Source organism: Lepisosteus oculatus, chromosome 5, assembly GCF_040954835.1.
Source record: "Lepisosteus oculatus isolate fLepOcu1 chromosome 5, fLepOcu1.hap2, whole genome shotgun sequence".
NCBI classification, from domain to species: domain Eukaryota; kingdom Metazoa; phylum Chordata; class Actinopteri; order Semionotiformes; family Lepisosteidae; genus Lepisosteus; species Lepisosteus oculatus.
In genome coordinates, this window is record NC_090700.1 from 56,445,499 (window position 1) to 56,464,169 (window position 18,671).

At 39.9% G+C, this 18,671-nt stretch overlaps 2 protein-coding genes across 4 annotated transcripts; one reads left to right on the forward strand and one right to left on the reverse strand.

Annotated features, from left to right (window-relative positions):
- Nucleotides 1-1,051: 1,051 nt before the first annotated feature.
- tm2d3 (TM2 domain containing 3) lies at nt 1,052-8,604 on the reverse strand. 2 transcript variants are annotated; one of them, XM_015343378.2, is made up of 6 exons: nt 8,378-8,604; nt 7,008-7,142; nt 6,018-6,178; nt 3,947-4,121; nt 3,431-3,506; nt 1,052-2,849 (listed from the first exon to the last, which is right to left on the reverse strand). In XM_015343378.2, the coding sequence occupies exons 1-6, from the start codon at nt 8,484-8,486 to the stop codon at nt 2,684-2,686; spliced, it is 822 nt and encodes a 273-aa protein (XP_015198864.1). In that variant the 5' UTR covers nt 8,487-8,604; the 3' UTR covers nt 1,052-2,683. The 2 variants fall into 2 exon arrangements, with proteins under 2 accessions (XP_015198864.1, XP_015198863.1); XM_015343377.2 differs by having other exon boundaries at nt 6,018-6,181; nt 8,378-8,600.
- A 2,063-nt stretch (nt 8,605-10,667) lies between these two features.
- Nucleotides 10,668-18,387, forward strand: LOC102695454 (E3 ubiquitin/ISG15 ligase TRIM25-like). Of its 2 annotated transcripts, XM_015343570.2 has the most exons (6): nt 10,670-11,328; nt 12,596-12,691; nt 13,253-13,486; nt 14,538-14,697; nt 15,260-15,325; nt 16,809-18,387. In XM_015343570.2, the coding sequence occupies exons 1-6, from the start codon at nt 10,738-10,740 to the stop codon at nt 17,540-17,542; spliced, it is 1,881 nt and encodes a 626-aa protein (XP_015199056.2). In that variant the 5' UTR covers nt 10,670-10,737; the 3' UTR covers nt 17,543-18,387. The 2 variants fall into 2 exon arrangements, with proteins under 2 accessions (XP_015199057.2, XP_015199056.2); XM_015343571.2 differs by lacking the exon at nt 16,809-18,387 and having other exon boundaries at nt 10,668-11,328; nt 14,606-14,697.
- The last annotated feature ends 284 nt before the right edge of the window (nt 18,388-18,671 follow it).

An 18,671-nucleotide genomic window follows, 5' to 3' on the forward strand; every position in this document is an offset into this window, starting at 1 on the left:
ATTTAAATCATGGACACATTATAGTTAAAACCCTCTCATTTATTTTCTTAGAAAGTAATTTAATTATGTATTTTTACTCCCCTTTTAGACTACAGTATATCATACTACTAACAACCTAAATTTGAAACTTGAATTGTAATGCAGAGCTTCTGCTCATATAAAACTTAAAGGCTTTTAAGGAAAAAAAGAAACATACCTGTTAATGTTTCATTTTAAATATCTCTTTTTTTGCTTTTATACAATAAAGTGATCTATGATTCAGTCTAGAAAGGTCGATAAATATGCACCCACTTCAAGAACTCCAGCTATCAGTGCTGCTGCAGAGAGAGGCCAGAGAAGCACAGCCCTCCTGCAGAAGTGTGCACAGACCAGGTAAGAGTTCTTTCAGAATGTCCCGTCTGGCACTGACCTCTGGTTTCCCAATATCTCTGCAGCTGCATCGACTGCTGTTCTCAAAACACGTGCTCTGCTTATTGAGACATCAAAAATGTGCCCTGGAATGCAATATTTTTCAACAGCAACATTCAAAACACACATGGAAATTAATAGTTAAATTATACATATCAAATAAATACACTTATACATAGGGATGTGCTCACGAGAAGCCTTCTCCCTGTGACCATGTAACTTCAGAAATTTACCTGCACTTGTGTATTTGCACATTAACTCATTTTCTAAGCACTGGAAGGGAAAACCTTTACAATTGCAAAGAAATACAGTTCATGTCCTTTACCAATATAACTTCACAACCCTAACAGTACATTTTAAACGCTACATTTCAGGTAGAATTATTAAAAGATTTAGTTGGTGAAAAGGGAAAAAAAGAGCATAACACATATTCACTAGAAAAAGGTTACTGAACCAGTAACAAGGACAGAGTTGAAAGGAGTGAATGGGAAAGCAATCATGCATAATACCTGCTAATACCTACTCTGAACTCCAGAGTACCAGAGGATGAGATGAAAAACTAAGCTGCTTGCTTCTTATCATAATCAAAGAAAGTAAATTGAGTGAATACTCAGTTATATGTCCATTCATTTACTTTTATGAATTATGGTTAGCAAAATTCTTTTTTAATTTATAGACTATTTTGCCTAAAGAAAAACAAAACAAAACAGTGACACCAGTGGAACAAGTCTTCTTTGTTTTTGCAATTATTTTGAGATACTTAACACAAAAGGAAAAAGTAAATGATAGTTTAACTATCGCCAAATGTCTGATGCTCAGTGCAAACAGAGCAGAGCCCACAAGGGAAAGCACATCCTGGAAAACCATGTTCTCTCTTTTTCTCTCCTCTCCAGGAAGTGCTGCAGGAACAAGCTCTTATATGTTGGCCATTTACAGCATAAACAAAAATACTTGTCTATTCTTAATTTATATACAAGAGCAAAAGATCACAAGCTGTGCAGATTTTATGCAGTAACACAGTTTCTTACCTTGGGCTATGTTATTTTTAATACTCTCAAAAGCACTATGCAGTCACTAGTAATTTGCCACCAGATTATTCTGTGATATTATTCTTTCAAATGCATATTTTGTTGTCATATAGGTTTTACATGTATACAGTCATTATAATACAAATTAGTTTTAAATAACATTTTACATCATAAACCCAGACATGTTTTACTTCAGAAGACATTGTCCAGTACTGTCTTCATATATTTACACATCTTTAAAAAAATACAAACCAGACAATGGCTGCCATTGTCATCTCATCAATTCGTCCATGTTATCAATTTATGTGGTTTATCAATTTTTGCCTTAAAAGGCCCTAATAATCTGGACCGAGACATTCCACAATGCATAGTCATTATTTTCTCTTACTGAGGGTGTTTCAGCAGGAAGCCACAGTTCACAGCCTCCACACCGTTGGCAAAAGCTAAGCAAGCATTGTACCAAAAGGACTATCACGGGAATAAATCCAGAATGATGCAGTGAAAAAAGAAGCAAATACCATGTGTTATCTTGCTTTACAAAAATCCAAGGATAGAAAACATCAATCCACATTCAAGGGGTAATTCCATCTCGCTTCCAGAAAAGTTTTCACATTGCCTGGGGTTGCAAAACTGAAATTAAATCCCTTTTACACTCCTTTCCATGACAGAACAAGATATTTACTTCCCCAAGAAAGGGGGTCTTGCGGGACATTTTCCAAACATTTCCCAATTCAAAGCACAAAAGCATCCAAGCACAGCTTGAACAGTGTTTTAACAGTACTTCTGGTCTTACAGCTATGTCACGTCCGAGATGTTTAGAACAGATGAAGGGGAGAGATGGTCCACCAACATGGACACATTATATCATACAGAGCTTCCCGTATCAAACGTCTCACAGTCTATACTCCAAAGTGAAACCAATTAAATCTCTCGCTTTTACCCATAAGAACATTTTCACCTTACACAACAGCACACTGAAACAACAGCTCATAATGGCACGATCTGCAGGCCACTTGTCTTTCATCTCCGACTGCTTTCATCAGCTCCTTTCACTCACCCCTAAAGTGAGACAGAAAGGATGTGCCTGTTGCTATTGCAGAAAACCACAAAAAGCCTTTGAGGTGGGGGGGGGTCCCCGAAAGTGGTCTGGCGGGGTCCAGCTCCTACTCAAGGCCTATATGACATAAAGGACTAGCAGACTGGGACATGATTTCAAAAGTCAGGCGCTGCTCCTGTGGGCCGGCAGCTCAGATGTACAAGGAGCCATCAGCTGGGCCTATGTAGCCCAGGCCAATGAGAAGCACATCGATCAAGGTCCAGATGCCCAGACCTCCGAAACTGAAGAGCTTCCCCAGGCCCTCGCGCCACTGGCCCAGGTAGAAACGATCCGCGCCAAAGCCCCCCAGGGTTACGCTGGAGAGAGACAGGCAGAGCCAAGATTACCTCAGAGTTGCCAGGCTAAAATCACCAAATAAGATACAGTAGAAACAAAACGCCATGATAAAGCTAGAACACAAGACAACAATCAATAATGTTAAAACATGGGAAAGGACTTTTTACTCCATCAATTTAAAGTACATTTTCACATTTTAAGAACAGTTTCCAAAGACCCAGATCAAACACTTCTTAAGCGCCATCACTATCAAATGCAGGGGTAGAGCTACCTGGTGCTGTACAGCGTTGCTGGTGAGGCTCTTTGATGATCAAATCATTGATATTATTCCCTTGACAATGGGATAAAAATCATTTTTGAAAAGCAGTTTAAGAAGTTTTTTTCTGTGCCAGCATATTCAAATAATCTGAAATTTCACACGACCTTAAAACAAGTCATAATATTGCATCAGCCTGAAATCACAGATTTACCATAAGCAAACTACAGGCTGGCAAACAAAAATAATTTTTCTAAAATCACAAAACAAGTGGAATATCGCAGAAAACATTTAAAATATTAACAAATATAGGATGTATTATAATAAATTGGGTAAATTAATTACCTGAGAGCCAGGGCTGTAGACCACCTGTAGCCTCCTGTCCAGTTGCAGTATAATCTTTTAGGAAAAGTACGTGCCCCTGCAGAGAAAACACAGACAATAGCTTATTTCAAAAAGGGATGAAAATGAGCGTACTCTCCCGCTATCTAGAGCCTACAAAATCAACCTGAATTATTAAAGAAACACTTCAGAGTCTGCTTCTAGAACCTTAATAATGAGCATTTGTGGAACACTATTCTGACAAGTATAATATCATCCCAATTACCAGCACTAAAGTATTCATAAAGTAGCCGTGGAGAGTTTCTACATTAAAAATATCTTTATAACGCCATAAAAAGAATGCCAGAAAACCTTGAAGATGCACTGTAGCTGATCCGTCACAAAAGCAAACTGATGTAATAACCTTGAGTTGATATAGTGCCTTTAAAAGAATCTTCTCAAAGTATTTGAACTCTGAGAAGACTCTTTTAAAGGATATTTGAAAAAGCACGTTAACTCGGAGGGACTCAAACGCCATACCCAAGCAGTGCACGTGATCCAGCACGGCGCAGGTGGCGTTGTACCGTCTCCGGGGACACGCGACGGTCATGCAGCTGGTGGAGTTGGTGCACTTGTACAGGGAGGCGGGCAGCTGCCAGCAGAACCGACACGTCATGTTCAAGGAGAAGGTGGTCAGCTGCTGTCGGGACCCCCCCTGCGAGACAGAGGAGCTCAGCGGACCCAGAGAACAGCAGCACGGCCGCTGGCCACACTATTCCAGGTTGCTCTACAAGCCTCAGGTTCACAAGGACAGACATTCTGGAGATCATACTGCATTCTGAGACTTCAACAATGGTAAACGAAGGAGTAACATTGTCAGACATCAAAATGAAGGCATTTACTTACATCAGTAGTGATTATGCAGAAAGTGAAGCTCATAATGCAAATCACATTTATGCCTTCCTCACTTAATGCATTAGCAGTACTACACTTAATTTCTAAATTCACTGCCAAGTTCCAACATTTCTATGGTGTATACAGTACATAAAGAGTTCAATCTGTGTAAACTTAATGAGAGGAGAATAGCAGTTTTTTGCTCTACAAATACTATCTATTCCCTTCTTAAAGGAGTCAGCACCAACTTCCCTGACCTGGGAGGTGGGTCACGATTTCTACAAGCATTTGTGCCATCTTAACATGTGAATGTTTGTTCGTGCAATTCAATACCTCTCCATTTGGTATTTAAGTTCACATTCCTGCTTCCTGCACATCAAATCTTGCACATCATATTATCCACCTTAAACTTCACCGTCTAGTGTCAAGACATCTGACTGCAAAAGGACTAGCAGAACGTTTGATGCACAGATCTGACTGCAAAAGGACTAGCAGAACGTTTGATGCGCAAACACTTACTAGATCCTCAGTTGTCCAAGGAACAATAGCATTTAAATACTCTAGCAATCTGTCCATATTGATTGGGAAACTACAGACCAGAGAAAAAATGTATGAATTAATTAAATGTATTCATTTGGAGACAAAGAATTCTGAATAATTGCTAATGGCAGCTACAGTAATATTGTCAACTCTTAACTATGGAGTCAGATATCAACCCTAAGCCATTTTAACAGCATACATAACTCCAGCAGTTCATGTAGGTCGCTGTGTCAGCATGCGTAGGCTGCAAAGGAACAAGTAAAGGTTTATTCTGTGCTGAAAAGAAACACAACATTTTGGCTGCAGAGCCTTTTTCAGGTGTGTGGAAACATTGTGTTTTCTTTTCCTTTCAGCATGGAATAAACCTTTACCTGTTTCTTTGCAGCTCACGCATGCTGACACAGCCCCCTACATGAAGAAAACTCTCTCCTTCTGTATCTGAAAAGGTATTTGGGCACTGTAACTTTGGAAGTACTGTAGTTTGTGGCTGTGTTTCTGCGTTGGGTAGCAACGGGTGACTGTTCTCAGGCGGAAGATGTAAACAGCTTAATTTTCGTGTTAAATAATTTTTTTTAATTAAAATTCATTCTATACAGCAATCGCATATTTGGGTACTGTTTCATAAAACTTTCATGCTTAAAATGTTTAGGGAGAAATGGAAGACTGGTGTGTATTTTTTCTTTAAACTACCAAGACCAGCCATACACAATACAGTTTACATACAGTAATGTTTATGTTCCTAAATTAATATCGTTTATGACCTTCAGATGCATTATGCTCCTCTTCTTTTATGCTCAGCTACTAAAATTTCCCTTTAGTGGTAAAATTCCATATAAATATTCGATAATAAGCGGATTAAAATGTGCACAGTAAAGAGATTAAATGATTAAATCTTTTCACTACCAACCAATGCACCACGAGTGCCCCTGTCGGTCATTTTGGCCAGCCAATCGCTTACCGCGGTGCCCTGCGGTGGCTTGTGGGTAGTTTACCGTACCGCGGGTTTGTACCGTGCATTTTGAATGGCTGCATCTGTACCAGCTGAGGTATTGAAAAGTTTGATGTAATTTTGTTTGAGTCGGCACAACAGCTTTGTCGGAGCATGTTCAGCCAGAAAGTCCTTTCCGCTCCTCCTAACTCTTTACAGACAGACGCTCCTCTCCTGAAGGAGACTCACCGTGCAGTGGACGCCAGGCTTGACCGTGCACTGGAAGGTCGCCTCTCTGCCGTAGGTGCAGTTAGTGTGGGTCTTACATGTAATGCATTCAGCAGGCAGCTTAGTACACAGCCCTCCACTCGGACAGCTGGAGACGTCAGCAGGTGTGTCTGTCCCTCTTACTGCTGAGAGACACATGGAAATCTGTTTCACATCCAGATTCATGACACGTACAAGTCTGCCACAGTATTAAACTCTGAACACTACTGAAATGAGATGGAAACTCTATGGACTCCAGGATTTTCTATAATTTGCATAATACCATCTTTACTTGCACACACATAAATATTGCATTAAAAGTTTGATACAAACTATTAATACTTTTAAATAGTATTTCTTTTTTTTGGTGTTTATTGTAATTATGTAATGCCCCTATTTCGAGCCAATTTTTTTTGTTTGTTAAAACAACAAGAAAGCTGATGCTAAGATTCTTTGATTTCTTAAGGTTACCTGCCCTTCACAGTTTCACGGAACCACTGAATGTTGAGCTTTTTTTAGAACTGGATCTCTGCTGACATTAACTCTGATTATACCGACTATGAGCTGAAGAAAAGATTTCAGACAATGATTTTGTTTCAGCATATAAATGTGGGATTGTCGAGTGCAGGAGAGAATGACACCTACTCCTCCATACCTGCCCACCTGCAGAGTCATTCTCCACACGCTCCCCTGCTGAGAGCCCCAGAAAGCCCTGGCCAGCGAACCCCAGCTCTACCTCGCTGGAAAGAGCTGGTCACCACCGGCCAGACTGAACATGAACCTCTAGAGAACAGGGCTCAGCCTGCACCCTCGACATGCACTTTGGGAGCCAGTGATTCACGACTCACCTTGCACTAGCAGTAACTAAAAACGTCTCGCTGTTTTGTGTCCATGGGTTTTACTATTTGGAAAAAACACGGGTATATCGCTGTGGTGTTACTATACTAGTTGAGCTTTTCTTCACACCCTTACCCTGTCCACTGCCACCTAATGGGGTCTCGCCACTGCTGGCAGGAGCCGGAGGGGCCGAGGTGGAGAGGACTTGAGTCTGCTGAGCGTCCCTTCCATACGAGGGGTCATGGCCAGCGTGAGGTGAACTCAAGTAACCTGTAAACACAGACAGACAGGCCTCAGCACGCACACTCCTGGGACACACAAACAGACAGGCCCTCGGCACGCACACTCCTGGGACACACAGACAGACAGAGCAGCAGACACCTCACAGACAAACATAAAGGTGGGATGGCAAACACTTTAGAAGCAGCAAAAATTTACAAAAAATCTTAGATGCCCTCCAGAACTGGGAAAGTATCTTGCAAATGAAATGTAATATTCACAAGTAAAGAGCACTGCTTGCAGGTAGTTATACCTGCATAGCAAATACAAACTAAGTGGCACAGATTGAGAAAGTAGCTTTTCACATCAATGTAAGCTATGTTAAAATGATATAACACAGTGCATTAAAGATCACAAACAGGAGGCACTTGTTTGTACGAGCCTGAAAGAAATTGCCCATCGTATTGTTGTACATGATACCCTGGAGTCTTATAATACAGCATAGACAAGCAGCATTGCCAAGTCATTAAATCATTTTTCAAAAACTTCATAGGCCATGAAATCCTTAGTTTAATTCTAAGAGTATTCCCAAAAACGTTTGAACATCTTAACGCTTGGCTGTATTTTTCCATTTTTAAGAACTTAGCCATCTTCAGCTTTAGTTTTTCAGCCGTGTTCACCCATTCATGAGCAGCTGCCCTGACAGCCTGCACACACGGAGTGTTACACTGAATACTGGGGCAACCAAAGGCTCCACAATTCACGCCACCCCAAACCCTTCAAAATTAAATTATTAACCTATCATTATCGATGTATTCATTGAGTTCAACCAAGATAGCAATAACCACTAAAAAACAGCTAATTTTAAAACAAAACGCACAGCTGTCACTATGGATACAGATGGAATGTATATATCTCGTCCTCTCCTGGCTTACAACTATACACACACCGAGAATAATTAATGAAACAAAGCCACTGTTCTGTTAGTTATTGGTCATCATTTATTGCAAACTAGCACACTCTAATACTAAAACATACAAAATAAATGTTAATAGGCATGTCAATCAGATAAACTAGAGAATACGAGCAGTAACTTGCTGTCCTACGGAGGAGGTCTGAAGCGTAATCGCATCCCGCATATATCTGTGCCCAAAACCGGGACATCCAGCACGGAGCACAGCAAAATAATTCGGAGCTCAGTGACACTGATACATCAACCACAACGGTAGCACAGTTACAGAAACTCTGTTTGTTAAAAAAATAAATAATTTACACTTTATACACACCGCGAACAGGCTGCAGGCAGGAGTCTAATAACAAAAGCAGAATTATTCCCCGCACATTCATGTTGTAACGTTCTTTTCCTACTCCTTGCAACTGATAATCTGTAGCCATAATGGAGCTTAAAAAACTACTTCCTGCTTCCTTTCTCACTCTACCGCATCGTGGAGGAGATTTAAAGGGACAGATACACTGGGACAGTGAGGGAGGGTTAATGGGACAGACACACTGGGACAGTGAGGGACGATTGAAAGGACAGATATATCGGGGACAACGGGACAGGGAGGCAGGATTGAAGGGACAGACACACTGGGGACAGTGAGGGAGGGTTGAAGGGACAGACACACTGGGACAGTGAGGGAGGATTGAAGGGACAGACGCTGGGGACAGTGATGGAGGATTGAAGGGACAGACACACTGGGGACATGGAGACAGTGCAGGAGGACTGAAGGGACAGACACACTGGGACAGTGAGGGAGGATTGAAGGGACAGACACACCAGGGACAGTGAGGGAGGATTGAAGGGACAGACACACTGGGGACATGGGGACAGTGAGGGAGGATTGAAGGGACAGACACACTGGGGACAGTGAGGGAGGATTGAAGGGACAGACACACTTGGGACATGGGGACAGTGAGAGAGGACTGAAGGGACAGACACACTGGGGACAATGAGATAGGATCGAAGGGAAAGACACACTGGGAACATGGGGACAGTGAGGAAGATTGAAGGGATGGACACACCAGGGACAGTGAGGGAGGGTTGAAGGGACCAAAACGTTTACATTTACAAAACACTGTAAAAAGATTAAGTGTACTGCATGAAATCTTTTAGTTATCTTTTTAAAAGAAATAAAATACCACAGATGGCTCACTTGGAGTGCCTCCACTTGACCCCATACAGATTTTGTTAGATTGAGTGTTAAGATTTTAAGATTGAGTATTAAAACCGAGAATGTCATGGGTATTCAGAGGAAAATGGAGAACAAAATGTACAAGATTTTAGATTCAATGTTTTTCTTGTTTTTTTACCTAATGGACAAAACTATGTTTACAGTGCCTCTTATGGGTTACAAGTGATATAATTAAAAAATATTAAAATATTATACCATAACTGCAGTAACCTGTTCACTGCTGTCAGAAGCATTTCATTTTTTCAAGTAAGCGAACAATATTGTATAAGGGAAATATATTTTCTTTTAGCTTCAATTACCATTGCAATAATCTACTGCAGGTCCCCAGAACCAAACTGTGTACTGTGGGATACCATGTTTCTCCGCCTGAACTCCTCACTTGTGAAACAGCCTCTCCGACCACCTCAGACAAGCAGTTTCAACCAAGACCTTTAAAAAATCTTTAAACACTTTCTCTACCAGCAAACCTATCAACTTCCAAGCCTATCAACTGTGTCTGATTTTCCTATCTTTTTCCTTCTTAGTAATTTTTAAGTTTCCTGACTTCTCTTTCAGCTTTTTATGTGAAGCACATTGGGATTCACTGTAATGAAATGTGATACATAAATAAATAGTGTACACTATATTATTATTATTATTATTATTATTATTATTATTATTATTATTATTATTATTATTATTGAACTCAATCATTTTTGCTGCTTATGTTGAAATGAAGTTTAATCAAAACAACGGCACAGTTTCAAGCAAAACTTTGACCTGTCGAACTGTGAAACACCTCACTACTGGGTGTAGCTCACCAATTTCAATTGAATGAGAACGAGAGACTCCTCTGGCAAAGTGAACCATGCGACTGAATCAAGATTTGAGTTTGGACATGTGCAGCTTGTCACTCTTTAGGTCAAAGTCTACATTTAATCTGGGCTAAAGTGAACAATCCTGGGAATGTTTTTATCTGTCCTTACTGCTGAGGTTCTCCATGGAAAGCCAAAAGAAGCGCATACTGCTGGTGGACAGGACTGCAGTAAAGAAACATCTACAACTATTTCAGTAGTTTTTCTTTTTTGACTTAAAATCTATGTAGAAACAGTGGGTGGTTTTCATGTTCGTTATCGCCAATATCACAACAGGGCAGTGTTTGATTAATCATCTATCAAAGCAAATTAGTTTTTTTTGTCAAGGGACTGATATTCTGTTTGATAATAATTTGCAGGCCAAACGATGACCATTATTTAATACATTAATTAATCAACTAATTAATAATTATTAATTATTCATAATAAATTAACACAACATTTAGAGTTAACTGAACATCTCCTTTCTTGTCACCTTTCTCTTTAAGAGTTCCAGCTCATCTCATTTGCTCTTCAAGTCGCTTCAATCCGGATCGCTTTTCTCACTTCAGACTGGAGTTTCACTTTCGTTTCCCGAAAAGCTCTTCATCGCTGGACATGGATGAGGGTAGCTGTGAGCTCGTTCCTGGGAAGATCCTAAACTGCTCCATCTGCTTGGATATTCTGAAGGAGCCAGTTACTCTCCCCTGTGGACACAGCTTCTGCCGAGACTGTGTCCAGAGCTTCTGGACGGAGACCGAGCAGCCTGGCCCGGTAAGCTGCCCTCAGTGCCGACAGGCCTTCTCCCACCAGCCTGCGCTCCGCACAAACACCATACTGGCCGAAGTGGCCAAGAGGTTCCAGAAGTCAGACATTGCTGAAGGCAAGACTCCTCTCGGAGCCAGTCCCAGGGAGGTGCCTTGTGATTTCTGTACAGACAGCGCCCAGAAAGCAGTGAAGTCCTGCCTGATGTGCTTGGCCTCATTCTGTGAGACTCACATCCAGGCCCACCATGAGAAGACAGCCTTGAAGAAGCACAAACTCATCTCGCCCATAGAAGATTTCCAGGACCAGCTGTGCTCCCATCACGAGAGGCCCCTAGAGCTGTTCTGCAGAGAAGACAAGACGTGTATTTGTGTGCTGTGTGCCAGAGAGCAACACGCGACACATTGCACAGTGACTTTAGAGACCGAGAGGCAAAAGAAACAGGTAAATGCTGATTCTTCCAAAGTCACCGATAGAGTAACCATAGTAAAATGTGCCTGTATTTGCAATACTAAACCTAATTTGGAATAACTTCAGTTTCACTTTTTACTACAGTTGCAGTATTCTGACATTTCTCACTTACTGTATTTGGCACCATGAAATGCAATAGTTGGTACAGATAGTTGGTATATTTTCTTGCCTGTGTCCTCACAAAGTTGATCCAGATTATCGCTACACCTGGCAGACATAGTAAAGGTGACACAATGACTAGCAGAGTGGCATCTACTTTGTTATCCACATCCTTGAAACAAACAGCTATAAAACTGTAATGTGGAAGGACTTCCAGTATTTGAGTTTATTGTCTGAGGATTACTGTCCTCATGAAAGCCATCTAACTAGTGAAGTTAGTTAATATGCGTGATTGTATTTGGTCAGAACAAACTCCGCTGAAGCCAGGCAGAATGCATCCCTGCTCTGTACACCTGGGCTCCATCGTGCTCAATTTGTACGCATGTCTGCTTCAGTCTGGGGATATCCCTGGCAGGGTCACAGTGCCTGTTTCTTTAAATTATTGTCTTCAGAAACCGGTAGAAATTTGCTAGATGAAGCTTTGAGTAAAAAACTCTACAGATCTCTTCAGAAAATCAGTTTTCCTCAGTCGACATGTTGATTTTGTTGTGGGATATGAACAACAGCACTTCACAAGAGCCCACACTGTCAGGATAAGAGATTTGCTATGGGATTTGTTAAGACTCGATGCAGACACATCTGTTTTTTATGTTCAGTTCTGTACTTCAGTTCTTCAGGGTTTTAAAGTAAGAAGTTCTGCCTTTAAATCGCCTGTTTGCTTTTTAGTTTTTATACTGTGTATCTAAGTTTATAGCAAGAATATCTTCTGGGAGAATATTACTACATCGCATTGCTGATTAAATAAATATTCAAAATATCCAACTGTTGCCCCAGATGATATCAGTCATTACACACAGCCCTTTCGAGGAAATATATAACTATGACTGCCTTCAACAGATGTTCTCTCAAGATGTTCTCTCACTGTGTCAGTAAATTAAGAATGAGCAACACTTGGCACACAAACCTTTAGTGCATCTTTATGTTGCTTCTAAACATTTAGCCTGTCAGGTATAAGTTTTTTTTATTACAACAAAATCAGGGGTTCTCAGATGATGGACTGACCTGAAGCTTCAAATACAGAATTTTCCAATTTGAGTTCACTCCAGTGTCCTGCAGGAAAACATACAGCTTTGTTTTACAGAAGCAGCTGGTGGAGAAACAGGCAGACATACAGCACAAACTCCAGGAAAAGACGAGAAATGCGAAGGAGCTAAAGCAGGTTGCTGAGTCCCTCAAGGTGAATAGAAACAAAATACCTTGTTCTCTTGTTTCTCCAGCCGACTAGCAGATCAGATCAATGTGCTTCTCCTTATCTTGTTAAGGACAGTGACTTTAATATTTTTCACACTATATTAACACAGATTTGCAGTGTTGTTTGATATTTGTCAGCTTCACTTGAAGTTTTCAGTATGTGCAAGCCTGTGAAGTAGAACTTGAATGCTATACAATTTATACATAATAACCAATAAGAAAGCAAAGCTATTTAGCATGCCATGAAAACATCCCCAGAGGAAAAAAATAAGCTGTGAATTTCTATTAGTATTTCTGTTATACTTAAATACAGTAATCACTTTCTGTTGACTGTTAGCAGCCCAAAGCCTCTTTGAAACATGTCAAAATGAGCCATTACATGTCATATTGCAGCCTGTGAAAGATTTGACCTATTAGCTGGAAACAATTTACATTTCATGAGACCTAAATGGCAGATCTAGTTTTTTTAAAGTTATTTTTTTATTGTATAAGCTCTTGCAGAATTGTATTGTGAGATAGCAATGTTTCCCCACTCTGTTAACTGTAGATATCAGAAGAAACGGAACTGAGGGAAATTGAGCAAATCTTTGTTCAGCTGATCAGCTCTGTTAACAGCAAACAGGCCAAGGTTAAGGAACTCATCACAGAAAAATGTACAGCTTTCGCCAGCATGACGGAAAAATTCTTAATCAAACTGGACCTAGAAGTCACAGATCTGAAGAAAATGAACACAGAGCTGGAAAACCTTTCAAAGACTGATGACAACATCGGTTTTGTACAGGTAACACAGAGAACAAAGATGTTCAGAGGAAGAGCTTCTCCAAGTTGTTCTTTTAGATACATGTACTAATCATTGATCACACTAATTAACCAGCTTTTGGAATGAAATATTGTTTAAATGGCCAAATTCTTTCTTGTCTGATATGCTACAGATCACAGATGGGTATTTAAAATCCAGTTTTATCCAATCACTTGATAAATATGTCTCGGACATGTCAGTCAGACACAATGGCATAGTAAACTCCACAGTCAAGCAAAGCAGCGGATATACGGATTATATAAGTTTTGTTATCTTCTGTGAACTTTAGTAATTTGGTAAGAGACTGGGGCATTAGCTCACTGATATAAATTAGGAACATCAATGGTCTTAGTACAGATCCCTGTGCTATTCTACTTACTACATCACCCCGGTCATTCACCCTTATCTGTACTCTCTGTATCACCCCAGTCAGAGCATTCACCCTTATCTGTACTGTTTTCTATTTGTTATACAGCTTTTAGTCTAAACTTAAATGCCTACAGGCTGCAATTTGAGAATCAATCTTCAATAAGAAATTCATCACGTCCCCTGTAATGATGTCACATGCTTTAAATTTTATTCATTACTTATGTTTCTTGTTCAAAGAGTAACAAACCTACTTTAAAAATGTCTTGTTAAAGATTTTGTGTTTAGAAGTATCATCTCAAACCATTACATTTCATTTACTGTAGATTTGATAACAAGCACACCTTGCTACCTTCAGGATGTGCTCGACATATGTTTTGTATACAATTTTGACATCATTACATAGAGATAAAGGGAAAAAGAGATGATACAGTATATCAAATATTGATAGTTTCTCATATCAAAATGAACCTGACATGCTGTAAACCATATATATCCTGCTTTTCTTCACTGCTGTGATCCTTGAGTGACAATGACCAGAATCCAAAATGCTGACTGATGCTGAGCCTTTTCCAAAGGATTGTGTCAAATGTATCAGCTCGTAGATTTTCCACCCCATTGTGATGCATCTTATTTCTGCACTGAGACCCACTGTCCCATGCTGTAGAGTTTCCAGTCCCTGTGTGACACGCTTGAGGCCTGGGAGCCTCTGAGTGTCTCTGTCCTCTCCGGCAGCTCCTTCAATCCTGTGAGAGAGGTTTTGCTGAAACTGCAGGAGCTGGCTGAGGGCATCTTCACTGCAGAGCTGCAGAACATCATCACCGCCGGTTGGTGCAAAATACTTTCCTCTACAAACCAGAGAAAATTCATTTGATTTGGAATAAAATTAAAAGGGTACAGAGCTCTGTAGCTCCTTCACATGCTGCTTGTGTCTCAGAATGTGTTTTACTGAAGCCGGCTTCCCTTTACTAAACCCTTACTATGTAAGCCATTGTCTGTGACATTTTGTAAAGCAAGATGAATTGAATAAGAATTACTGTAATAGAAAAAAAACTTCACAGGACAACATCAAACGATTTATATACGACAAATCAGTCAGGAATCAGTCTTCATGTAATACAGAAGTTGATAATTATCACCCCAGAGCAAGATCCTAAACAGTATCTAGTAATGTATCATCAGAGCAGTACAATTACATGTCTGATGTGCACAGACTTCACTGGTGCTCCTACATGAGGAATTTTGTTGTAAAATCTGGTAATTATTCAGGGTTCATATACAACACAATCTGTCAACCTGGTAACTTTTAGACTCCATCAAAATTGCCTTTAATTCTGAAAAACGTAGAAACAGGTGATGAATAAATTGTTTGTGCTCTTTCCTTTGCAGTCAACATGATCCCAATGCCCAGCCTGCAAGACCCCACACCGACGAAACGCGCTGACTTCTGTAAATGTAAGAGGCTCCGTGCTATAAACCATCCCCCTCTACTCACGCTGTGTTAGGACACACACAGCCTGCTGGTGCTCTCCAGCTGCAGAGCGTGAAGGGATTTACCTTAGAATGCTAATGCCCTCCTTTACAGAGAAAGACCATCTTACCATTAATAAGCAGATATTCAATTTTTTCCATTCACTGTGCCGCATGGGAAGGCTCTCATCACCTCATCTGAAGAACATGAGTTCCAGGATGAGGAGAAATAGTTCCAGACTGTAAGGGCTATATAGTTACTGCTGTTATACTGTTATAAACACTGTGGAACATAGAATCAGTTACTGCAGAACAACAAACCAACATACTGTATGACACTTGGACACAAATGGTTGAAAAAGGTTAGATTAGTATTCCAGATGTGTCAACCATAGCAGATGTGTTATTCAACTTCATTGTGCTCTTACTGTGTATATTGATGTACAAGCCAACAATAGGACAAGAGGCTTCTCAAAACTGAGGAATGAGTAACCAACATATAATGAACACTTACACAACGTTATACATGAGTAAAAAGGATCCTTAGGCAACACAGCTATGGAGAAACCCCATGAAAATAGCAACACCACCTACAGTGCGTTTCTCTAGGAAAGAGTCACAAAGAAAAAAGTCCATATTAATTGTGGTGTGTAAATTTCTATATTAATATGCAAGTAACAGTGACTAGTGCAGTTATTCTTATAAATAGTAGTAATAGTTTGGCTAACATTATTCAAGGTATTCCATACTAAATTATTACCATTGATTCATTTTGCAGAATTACAGTAAAAGTGATTTCACTTACAGCTGAGCTTTGGACTACATTATGCTACTAAAATGACAAAACCATGCTTTTTCAGTACATAAGATAATGTGATTCTCAAAGGCTAGAATAATTCTCCTAAGTAATGATGTTGCAGGGACTGAGGTCTGCAGCCCTCTTGTAACACTATAATGGACCTGTACTCTAGCGAAGAAGCAAACTGGGCCTGGCAGATTTAAAAATAATAATTGACTCTTTTAATGCGTTCTGGAAATAATACATTGTCAGTCAGTCTTCATTCAAGGTTAACTTTGTATAACTGATGATCTCAAACTCAGATACTCCCCCCTTTCCATTATGTCTCTCTCAATATTCCAGGTACTTTGCTTTGCTGAAAGACCTTTCATATGACTTCTAACTGATTCCATTCAGTTATCATCCGCTATATCATTTCTATAACCCTGGCTTGACCTCTGCTATGTTACCTGACCAGTTGACCTGTGACGAACACAAGAGGTCATGTTGTTCTAAACTGAACCCTAAATTGTATCAACCCAAAGGTGAGGGCAGTTCTGCAGAAACCTTCACTTTTACACAGGACTTATTTCTCACACCCCAGGCTTACATCATACACAATTTAGTGAGGTTTGGATGCAGTTAAAACTAATGAGCAAGAATAAAAAGTATCTGTGTTTTTTTCACTAGATTTCTACGGTCTTACACTGGACATCAAGACAGCATCCAGCAGACTCACTATATCCGAACTGAACACAAAAGTGGCGTATGAACACAATGGAGAATCAAAGCAGCTATTGAGCACTGGAGGATTTAATTTTGCAGATCCTAGAGCAGCTGTTTTGGAAAAACCAGCAGCATTTTACTATAGACCATTGTTACCTCCACCTTCTAGCCCATCTGTCTGCAGGCCACTTTCCTCTTCGTCATCTTCACATTCTGACTTCATTACATCGGGAACAGGAATACAGGCTTCCAATAATTCTACTAGTAATCCTGAGAAATTTGATTCAGTCAATCAGGTTGTTTGTGCGCAGGGTTTGTCTGCAGCTCGCTACTACTGGGAGTGTGAATGGAAAGGAGAGAATATTGGTCTTGGTGTGGTTTATAAAGGGATCAGCGGGAAGGGAACAGACATGTCTTGCGTTCTTGGGTTAAATGAAAAGTCTTGGTGTTTGCAGTGGGATGGCTCTTGTTATGTTGCCTTACACAATGGCAAAAGAGAGGTCATAAAGGCCCCCTATTGCTCTCAGATAGGAGTGTACCTTAACTCTCCTGCAGGCATTCTGTCATTCTACAGACTAGCTGACACACCCGTCCTTCTGCACAAATTCAAACACACATTTACAGAGCCTCTGTATCCTGCATTTCACCTGCCTAAGATCAGATCTTCAGTCAAAATATGCCCAGTTATAGTTTCTTGAGTACTGCATAACAAAAATCAAAATACATTTTGTAACATTTTAGGAGCTGCAAAATAAGTTTTAAAAATTGAGTGATAAATTATGCGATTAAAAGAAATAAAGTGATTTGCATAAAAGTGTTAACTACCAAGTTAAAGACATTATTAATTACACTTTTATAATAAGAACTTAATTTATATCATGAACGATTGATGCAGATTCTGTATGCATGCATAAATGTAATTTGTCACTTTTACTACATTTAATTTAAAAATTAAATACAAAATGTTTAAGTTTTAAATATTTTAAGAATTAAAAGAGCATGATCAGTCGTGGTCCTGGAGGACTAGGTCTTTGCAGGCTTCTGTTCCATCCTGACCATCTCAAACTGCTTTCATTGGACCAATTTAACAGCTTCCTCAGGAGCTGCTGTTTTAAAGGGACCAAGATAACCTGCAGACACAATCCAGGTCGGATTGTGGATGTTGTAAAGCTAATGCTAAGAAGAATGAATGCATAAAATGAATATTGCTGTTACTCTGTCTGAAGATGATATAAAAGTAAAATTGTTGATTATAAATTAAAAACGTTTCACTGTGGAATTGTTAAAACAATTTAAGAAATCAAATTCAAAATGTTATTCAACCATTTAAAGTAGGAGAGCAATCCCTGGGCTTTAGATAAGGTTACAAGTGCAGTTTGTAACTGCAGTTCCAATTTTGACAGTCTAGCTTGGGGCAGTAGTGTGGAGCTCATTAACTCAAGGGAAAATGGAAAGGTTAGGATAGCAGATGGCAAGAATCTAATGATGTTAATGATGTTAAGCATATTTGCCTTATTATCAGTAAATAAAACTCAAATGTGCAGCCAAGCATCTGCCATTATTTTTCCAGCCTCATACAATATGGCTCCACAGTACACACACATACTGTATCTACAGTGCATTGCAAATGGAAAAGTCAGGGAATAGCAGAGCACTGTTCAGAGGTTATTCCCAAGATGGGAAAAATGCAGGCTGTGACAAGATTGCCCTCCCTGCTAGGAAGCCTCACTGTCACCTACAGTGTCTTGGCTGAGCTATGAAACCCCATGTCTGATTTAACACGCCAAGACAGGCATCGTTGATGATAACTGACAGCGCGAGATATTT